Below are 9,590 nucleotides of genomic sequence, written 5' to 3'. Positions count from 1 at the left end.
AAGTGAACCCTGATAGTCGAGTAAATTAAAAGCTGCATTTAGGTCTAATAATACAGTCTCAATATAAACATACTGGTAAAAGCTTCTTCAAAAAACAGTGCAAACAATGTTTTTAAACAAAAAAATGTCAAAATAAAGCAAAGATTGAAAAATATAATAAAATGGCTATAAATATGGTGCAATATTTGTTCAATGCTTTGGTTAGGTTCTTCAGAATTTTATCTTTCTTGCTTTCTGAGATGAAAAGGCATTTATGACATCATTGTAAGTTATCTCTTTTCCTACCTGATGGTTAATACTTATTATTGCTAAACCTGTGAGGTGTTCTTGTGCCATTGCTGGTCACATTTAAAAGTAAAATAAACATGACCAAGGGGTAAAACTGGGAAACTCAGAAGCTTCAGTAATTAACAAGCCTACAACATAAAAAACGTGAAAGATATTAGTTATTTCATAATAGATATTCCATTTTAATCAGTGTACTGTATTTACGTCAAATATGTTTCATCCAGCAGATGGCGCTAGGATCCCAGTGGTCGGTTGGCATGCAGCATATCGTGAAGAAGAGATGCTATGCTAGCAGACAGAGCTAATAATAAAATGTCACTTTTAAAGATATTCACATAATATTACAGATATTCTTTCGGTGCTAAAGCGGTAAGGAATCATTTATGAACATGTTTAAGAGTATTAGGTGATTGTAATTACAAACAAATGCATGGCTGGATAGATTACTGGAAATGTGCCCTGCAGTTCAGAATCAGAAATGTTTAATGGCCAAGTACAGTTTTAAGGACAGTACAAGTAATTTGTCTTGGTAGATGGTGCATGAAACAAACAAACAAACAAAGAAAACAAGAACAAAGAACAACCCAGCAACAATAATAATAATAGTGATAAATATAAAGGTTGAGGGATAAATAAAAGATAGATAGAGAATAAGGATAAATATATAAATAGGATAAATATAAATATATATATATATATATATACACACACAATGGAAAGGAAGAGATGAAAGACTAGCACTTCAAATGAACAGATGAAAGACGAGATCTTCATCGGAAAAGATGAAAGCGCAGAACATGAAAGGAAGAGGTAAAAAAGAACACAATGAAAAGGATGAAAGCGCACAGAACAAGTGTGACTGGCTAGAAGCAGCAGACAGGAGAGAGCAGGAAACAGTTTTGGGACACAATCTCAGGCTTCATCATCCTTTAGCTGGCCACCTTTAATGAGTGTGTCTAGTGTTTAAAAGACCAAAACACCCACTGATTTTGATTTGATTTGATTTTGATTCATTCATTCAAAGGAACATTACTGACTATGTTTCCCATATTTAAGAGACAGCCCCCAAGCCATTCTGAATTGGTAAATATCAAGTTTATTTTTTTTTTTTCAACTTCTCAATCTTAACTTTCCTGTAAGGCTGATGTATAGTGTAATTATCAGCGTTCTGCTTCTGTTTTAGCTGCTAATGTGTGTGCTGAGGATTATGAAGGCCCTAAACTGTATATTTAGATAATGTGTGGCCCCTCTGCTCTCTCTTGGTTTCAGATTCGGAGGCTAAACGCCGTGAGTGGAACACGAAAGAGGAAATTTGAGGAGGTGGAAGCCTCCTCCTCCCCGTGTTCCTCCGTGCGGGAGTCTGATGATGAGGTATCCTTCAGCGAGAGCGTCAACCCGTCCACCTCAGGCCCATTTATCCGTGAGTGTCTGAGTCTATAGTGTGGCAACGTCAACTATTGACAGCAAGAGAACTGTGTCATGATTTCTTAAGGAAAACAAATCCAAAATACATGGTAAAAATGGAATAAGTGGAATAAGTTTGCTACAACTAAGTGAGCAACAAATGCTTGTTTGGTGAAATTCTAATCTGCATTTTTTTATATAAAGAGTCCTAATGCAAAAGCAGATAACTCCGTTAGATGATACGGGTGAAACAGACCGCAAATTGTGATTTAGTTTTAGTATAGTCTGTTGACCAAAATGCAATGTAGTTTTAGTCCAAATTTAGGGTAACACTTTACTTGATGTTTTATAAATAAGGCTGACATTACGATGTCATTATCTCTCATTAGCATGAATAAGGCTGTCGTTATTTGTCGTTCACTAAATTATGACACCTTTGGAGCTATGTTGGCATTTTTTGTATTAGGTGGAGGATCTAGTGGGGTTAGGTAGGGTTAAGGTTAGGGGTTAGGGTCAAAATAATGACATCATAATGTCAGCCTCATGTATAAAACTTCAAGTAAAGTGTTATCAAATGTAGTCATCAGGACTATGATTTCAGTTATAGTTTTAGTAAACTAAATGACATCAAGATTTTAGTCTATTAAATCTGTTACAGATACTGTATAGTCGACTAATATATAGAGGATAAGAGTTTATGTATTTTCTAAAGATTCAATTATCATCGATCAAACTGATATGAGATGGAATAAATGTTTGTAAACACACACAGACAGATTTGATGTGATCAATACATTAGACCACATGATCACGTGAGTTTTGATTACATTTCAATCCATAAAATCTAATCATCTTTTAGCACATTGCATTGTGGGATGTGGAGTCTTGTAAATGGATGCATACAGATTTTTAGTGGGGTTTCTTGTTTTTCTTCACCAGACAAGAAGGACAGGGATCGCTTGGATTTTTTGGTTTGAGTTTGTTCCCGGTATTCCTACGTGATATCAATACTCCGCGACTCCATATCCCACAATGCAACGCATGAAAATGTCAACAAACGTGTGTTTAGGGTCGAAATAAAAACAAACTTTCAAGAGACAATTTCTACCCTTTTCCATTTATTTTTATAGTAGACAATGTTTGATTCATTGATTTATGAGGTACTCACAATGATTTTATCTAATAACACATTTTTGGGGGTAACAGCTTTAAGTTAATCGAGACATTTAATTAACAGTGACCTAATGCTTCCTTTGCTTTGCAGCTGACTCCATTCTGAAGAAGGAGAAGCGCCGGAGGACGAGGAAGGTGCATTTCGAGAATGTGACTGTTTACTACTTTGAACGGCGGCAGGGATTCACCTGTGTTCCCAGTGAGGGCGGCAGCACGCTTGGCATGTCTGACAGGCACAGCTGGATCAGACAGTACTCACTGGATGAGTTTGCCTTGGAGCAGGAGCTGATCCACATAGAAATGCTGCGAGAGTATTTGAAGGAAGAACAACTCAACTCAATCAAACTCAAGGTAAAGGTTAGCTTTCTATGAACAGTCTGATTTATAAAAAAATAGAAATAATATTGTTAGAGAGTTAGAGAGTACTTGAACAATGTTTTGTCTGGTTTTCAGTTGACTAAGAATGGTACAGTGGAGTCAGAGGAGGCCAACATGTTCACAGTAGACGACATCTCTGATGAGATTGATATGGACAACACAGAGTTGGACAAATGCATCTTCTTGCAACCGCTGACCACCGAAAAGCGGCGCACGCTGCTGTGCTCGTCTGGAGTGATGATAGACATGAAAGAGAACCGTGAACTGCAGGCCATTCGTATGTCCAGACAGCACTGTGGCTGTGATTGTATACTGTTCTGTGACCCGGAGACGTGTGCGTGCAGCGCTGTAGGCATCCCATGCCAGGTGAGTCCTCCTCAACTTTACAGCATGTGTCAAACTCAAGGCTCGGGTGGGAAAAACTGGTCCTTTAGAGCATCCAATTTGGCCCGCAGGAGACAGTAAAAATGACAGAAAACATGAATTATTGTGTAAATTACCAAATAATCTAGTTGTAGATAACTGAAATTCACCAATTTAATGAAACTCTACAATATTTTTAAGCACTTATTTATATCACATGAATGCAGTCATTTCAATTGCAAATTGTGATAAGTACTCTAAATCTTTCCACCAGTTTTGCAATTTCTCACAAACAATTCCACATAATTCCTCTAAATCAGTGGTTCTCAATTTTCTTTCTCTCAAGTACCCCCTTTCTTTTATTTCTAAATTTATGTACCCCCTTTTTCTGACTACAATGTTTTACTTAGAATACAATGAAAAACAACTTAATGGGATCAACAAGTGATAACAAACATTATAAAAAATCCCATTGTAAAAAAGTGGAATGAAACAGTATTTATTGCCTCCTGAATTGATTTATTTCTATAGTTTTATTGTTTACGGTCATCTCCTGCCTAGTGTGGGACAAATTTTCCAATATCTCACTCTCATATACCCCGTGTAGTGCCATCACGTACCCCCATTTGACAAACTGCTCTAAATTACACATAAATTGGTTACAAAATCAAGAATTTTGAAAGTGAAGATCCGGCAGGAACTGTTGTTAAAAACTATCGCACAATTGATGTTAAAATTGTCCTTTTTCCAACCTAAAAACTGCGGCTTACTAGAGATCAAACTGGTCCATATTTGGCCCCTGAACAATAGTTAAGTTTGACGTCCCTGTTTTAAAGGAATAATCACATAAACTGAACGGATGTTAAGTGTGGTTGTTATATGCTGAATGTTTTTGCTTCTTTAGGTGAAGCGGATGTTTTTTCCGTGTGGCTGCACTAAAGAGGGCTGCAGTAACTCAGCTGGAAGGGTAAAGTTCAATCACGACCAGGCCCGAACTCACTTTTTGGACACCATCAAGAAGTTTGAACTGGAGAAGAGCCGTGAGCAGCAGCAACCCACCCCGACCAACAGTTTCCACAGTGAAACCAGTGACTTGGGGCCTACACAGCTGTTCACCCAGTCCCAGCACACATTGGAGTATTCCCTGTCTGACACCGTTCCACAAACGACCAGCATGCACCTCCATGCTGCAGAGGAGATGGAGGAGCCGCTGGATGATGATGAGGAAGAAGATGAAGATAATGAGGATAAAGAGGAAAAGGATGAGGATGAGGAGGAAGATGAGGAGGAAGATGAGGAGAATGAGGAGGAAAGTAGCTCCATGTCAGACTCCAGCTCACAGAGCTTAACCAATAGTGACTCTGAGGATGAAGATGAGGAGGAAGATGAAAAGAGGTCAGAGACTTTTGAGGACATGTCAAATGCAGACATGCTTACCAAGAGTCCTTAGCGTTCCCAGATCCAGTTAGCACTAGCAATGGCACGGGGGTCCATGGACCCTTCAACATGACTGGTGATCAGTACACGGACTATCAGACTAAGGACCATTACACGTCTAATCAGCACTTTGTGCCCTCCTCCTCTTTGACCTGCTACACTGATCAGAAGAAGCTGTTCTCCAAAGCAGACCAATCTGGCAACCAGAGCCAGTTTCAAAGCTACCTGAAATGTAGATGGAACTTTTTCTGTCTATGTGTCAAATGTCTAGATAAGAGTTTGTCAGTTTATTGTTTTTGAGTAATGTGCCTTTTTTGTTTTTAACCTGTAATTTTTCAATATTTCCAAGTGCAAAAAATAATAAAAAAAAACACATTTTAATGTCAATTATTTCACATCTTTTCACACCGTTATTGAGGGAAACTCATCGACCAAATAACTTTGTGTTCATTTAATGAACATGTTTGTTTCTGTTGTGATGTTTCATACCTAAAAGTTAGAAAGATGCGTGATCTCTGGCAGATAGAGGTCAACCCAAACATAAAACAAAGTACCGGTACACTAAGATTAGATTTAATCAACATTAACAGCACTTAATGATAAATAAACACACTTTTTTGGGGACAAAAACATGCCACAGTTGATGTAATTGAATGAGGAGGAGTAGAAATATTTAAGGTTGACAATCAAACTTGATTCATTTTATTACCGTAGTTGTCAATTCTTAGATCTTCAAGGATTTGGTCTGATCTAAATGACAGTAAAATACACAAAACAAGGACAAAAACATACACAACAGGTATATACACACATACAATATATTACACAAAAATATAATAAACAAATATGAAAATTAAATACATGAAAATTATAGAAAAACACACAAAACAAGAGCAAAATATACAAAAACAAATAATAAAACTTTGCACAAATATAATACACAAATCTAAAAAATAAAATACACAACAATAATTGAAAAAAATCTACAATAAATGAATAAAAAATATGCACACACAAAAAAACCCAAAAATGACTGAAAACACACAAACAACAAAATCACAGAATGAAAAATATACAAAAATAAAAATAGAGAAAACTTGTAAAACACATACTGTATCTACTTATAAAAGCTGTGATGACCCCAAGTGTGTGGGGTTGCAGGTGTGTTTGTCTCTGTGTTGTTGTCTTTTTTCTTGTTTTCACAGAGCTAACGACCCTATTGGACTCAGGTGTGCTTGAAAGGCGTGGCCTAACCATTAAAATCACCTGAGGACTCACCCTCCAGCTCTCTTTAGCTCCCTGCTTGGCCTGGCTCTGATTGATTGTGACAGGATTATTGTTTGTTGCCCCAATATTTTGAGGAATAAACACAAATGCAGACATTTATCTACCTCTTGTTGTTATGGTCCTGAGCCAATCTGTGACACAGCAAGAAAGGTCTGTGAGTGTGCATACATTATATTATATACATTTTATTTTTGATACTGCCTTGGTTATTTCAAATGCAATACTTATGTGTATTTGTATCCTTTTGGGTCATTTTTTTTTTTTTTTTTTTGGACCAACTTTGGAGTTTCTTCTCATGGATTTTGATCAATACGTCCAGGTCATTTGGGGACCTTAAGCAAAATCACTATATGGGGCCCATAAGTGGCACAATTTTATTTTATTTTTTTTTTGGTAAAACAAAAACATTTTGGAAAGTACACATCTATATTTTATTTGTCATTCCTGTTTATTGAAACTTACACGAGATGGTTCCAAACCTCAATTTAAACTGAAAACACAAAAATCTGCAATTCCTGCTTTTATTTTTTGTAACATGCAATCATTTTGTGTCAAAAGTCAAGTAAAATATAGTGAAGGGCTTTTAAATTCAAGTAAAGCAAACAGAGAACACAGGTAAACACTCCAAATGTATATTAACAGACACAGTTTGTTTTGTGCATACAAAGTCAAACCAATCTACCATTTACAGTCATTAAAATCAAAGTACAGTGTAATTATGCAAAAAAGTAAACAAAGTCAAATAATTAAAATAAATGACACACAAATATATAATACTGTGAAGTAGTACACCCCAAACAGTAAACATTGTGACATAGGGGTCATTATTCACTATATTTAGCTTTTGTGTTTCTGAATTTTAAATTCTTTTGGTGCATACATTGTTGGACACTTAACCAAAGGTATTGTAGAGCTGTAATAACCATTACTTTAACAATAAACATTAGTGTTGTGTTCAAGACCGCACTATCTGAGACCAAGACTTGCCCGAGACCAGAATGCACCGAGACCAAGACAAGACCAAGACTTTCGGGAGCCGAGACCAAGTCAAGACCAAGACCGAGACAAGCCGAGACCGAGACCAAGACCATAAACATTTTTTTTTTCAATTTAAAAAAATATATAAATAAATAAAATTATGGCAAGGTTCAACAGTTAAATGACATCTCTCTTTAATTTTAGTTTATTTTAAATACATTTGACAGACAAAAAAGGTGCCTGTAAAAAAATAACTAAAATATTAAAACTACTACTGCTACTGATAAATTCACAATTATTCTACATATTTGAAAACAAGATTTTTATGTCAGCTGAATGTACAGCAAGTGTTTAAAAGCATTTCTGCCAAGAAAAAATGATTCTTGATTCTGATTCTTTGAGCTGTGCAGGTCAACAGGTCACAGATTTCACAAGATAATTTTTTAGTTTGAAAAAGCCTTTACACAGGCCATTTTTATTAATTCACTTAGTTGATATAGTTTAATTTGGTTGCTGTAATATAACTAGGATATTCAATTAACAAAGGTTTCCAGCTGTAACTGTAAAAGTGAAACTTTCTGAAATAAAACTACAAACAAGTTGTCAGCAGTGTAAAAAACATAGAGCTACAGGTAGATGTGAAACTAAATAAAACAAACTCAAACCCTGGAAAAGTCATGTAACAAATCAATCAATAGTTCTTGTTGAGAATTATTATTATTCTGGATACCGTGGAAACAGAAACTATAAATAATAATTATATTGTGAACCTGTTTATATTGTGGGGAACATATTATATACATACATGTAATTGGAGTCTAAAGACACAAAAAAAAAAAACACCACTTTAAAAAGAAAACAGACTAATATAAGACCTCTTTACAGTTATTTGACTCATTCTGGGCTAGTGCAACTCTGCGGTGATGACGCGCTGGTGACGACATAATCCAAGATGGCGGCGGCCCGGACTACAGCCGATATTATGTAATAAAGCCTTAAAAGACATGGATTTAATGAAAAGAGTGGAGGGACAGATGCATAAACATGCAGACTTTCACACGGACACACACGGACTTATTAAACACACACGGACTTATTAAACACACACAGACTTATTAAACACACACAGACTTATTAAACACACACGGACTTATTAAACACACAGACTTATTAAACACACACAGACTTATTAAACACACACGGACCTCGGTAAACACGGTAAACGGAACAGGCTTCACCGGTCGGCTGGCACTAGGACCCAGAAGCAGAGTAAGTGCGTCCCCTATCCAGCCTTCACAGGCTGTAATATCATCAGTTTATCATTTTACCAGTTGTTAAAGCTACTGTCTTTACCAGGGAGATAATATTTATTACTGGTGATTGTTTTCTGGAGTTTTACTGGGATTTTTACCGGTGATTAGTTCATTTCTCCCTTGTGCTCCGCGGTCCAAACTGACACGTAGTCACACACGTATGAGTGTCACACACGTCACTCAGTCACATTAAGGAAGGTTGTGGTCATTATACGGGGTGGATTAAATAATGAATAAAGGATTGTTTTATCCCGTTCTTCTCCGTGTTATCACATTATAAAAAAGTTTAAGAATAGCAGGAATTAGTGCTGGTCTCGAACGGTCTTGACGGAAAATCCCGAGTCCGAGACAAGACCGAGTCAAAATGCTTCAGAGTCCGAGACAAGACCACGCCCTTTAAAATTTGGTCTCGAGACCAAGACCGGTCTTGACCACCACAACACTAATATCAATTACCTCTAACCAATCATCAGTTATTTATTTTTAATCCCAGGGGGTAAGATATTCCTTCTGAGAAGTTTTTTCAGCTTCGTGAAGGTTGATGTTCTTATTAGACTAACGAGTACAGTATGTATTCATAGTGGGTGCTTGAGTAGAGTTGTCATTTATGGGCATAATAATAACAACATACTCTGTAGCATTATAAAGGGGTATATTTGCAGGTGCAAAGTAAAATAGCATGTGCAATTTCCCTGGTTTAATTCTATAAGACATGCGTATGATGAATGTGTTTGTTTTTTTATACTCATTTTGATATTTTTTTGTTTGGTGTATTTTTCTGTAATGCATGTTTTTGGAGTCATTATGTGTATTTTTGTTGACAATTTTTATTTTTTTTTAACTCATTTTGATATTTTTTTTTCATTTGGAGAAGTGTAGTGAAATAGCTGCAGATGGTGCGCTAGCACCCCCTCACACGCTGAGGTCAAAAGCTGAATAGGTTTAATTTCTGGGCCGTCCAGAAGTGAA

At 36.4% G+C, this 9,590-nt stretch overlaps 1 protein-coding gene across 1 annotated transcript; it reads left to right on the top strand.

Moving 5' to 3' along the window:
* Positions 1-1,524: 1,524 nt before the first annotated feature.
* On the top strand, positions 1,525-5,274 carry LOC114455701 (cysteine/serine-rich nuclear protein 3-like). Its single transcript, XM_028437082.1, has 4 exons — positions 1,525-1,708; positions 2,957-3,216; positions 3,319-3,609; positions 4,511-5,274. The coding sequence occupies exons 1-4, from the start codon at positions 1,525-1,527 to the stop codon at positions 5,054-5,056; spliced, it is 1,281 nt and encodes a 426-aa protein (XP_028292883.1). The 3' UTR covers positions 5,057-5,274.
* Positions 5,275-9,590: the final 4,316 nt, after the last annotated feature.

This window comes from Gouania willdenowi, chromosome 21 (assembly GCF_900634775.1).
Source record: "Gouania willdenowi chromosome 21, fGouWil2.1, whole genome shotgun sequence".
Taxonomy (NCBI): domain Eukaryota; kingdom Metazoa; phylum Chordata; class Actinopteri; order Blenniiformes; family Gobiesocidae; genus Gouania; species Gouania willdenowi.
This window is presented reverse-complemented; position numbering and strand designations above follow the sequence as displayed.

Excerpts from the sequence above, each read along its gene's own strand:
- LOC114455701 (XM_028437082.1), top strand. The coding sequence starts at position 1,525 with ATGTGTGGCCCCTCTGCTCTCTCTTGGTTTCAGATTCGGAGGCTAAAC. Across the intron at positions 1,709-2,956 it reads CACCTCAGGCCCATTTATCC|CTGACTCCATTCTGAAGAAG; the intron begins GTGAGTGTCTGA and ends TTTGCTTTGCAG. Across the intron at positions 3,217-3,318 it reads TCAACTCAATCAAACTCAAG|TTGACTAAGAATGGTACAGT; the intron begins GTAAAGGTTAGC and ends TCTGGTTTTCAG.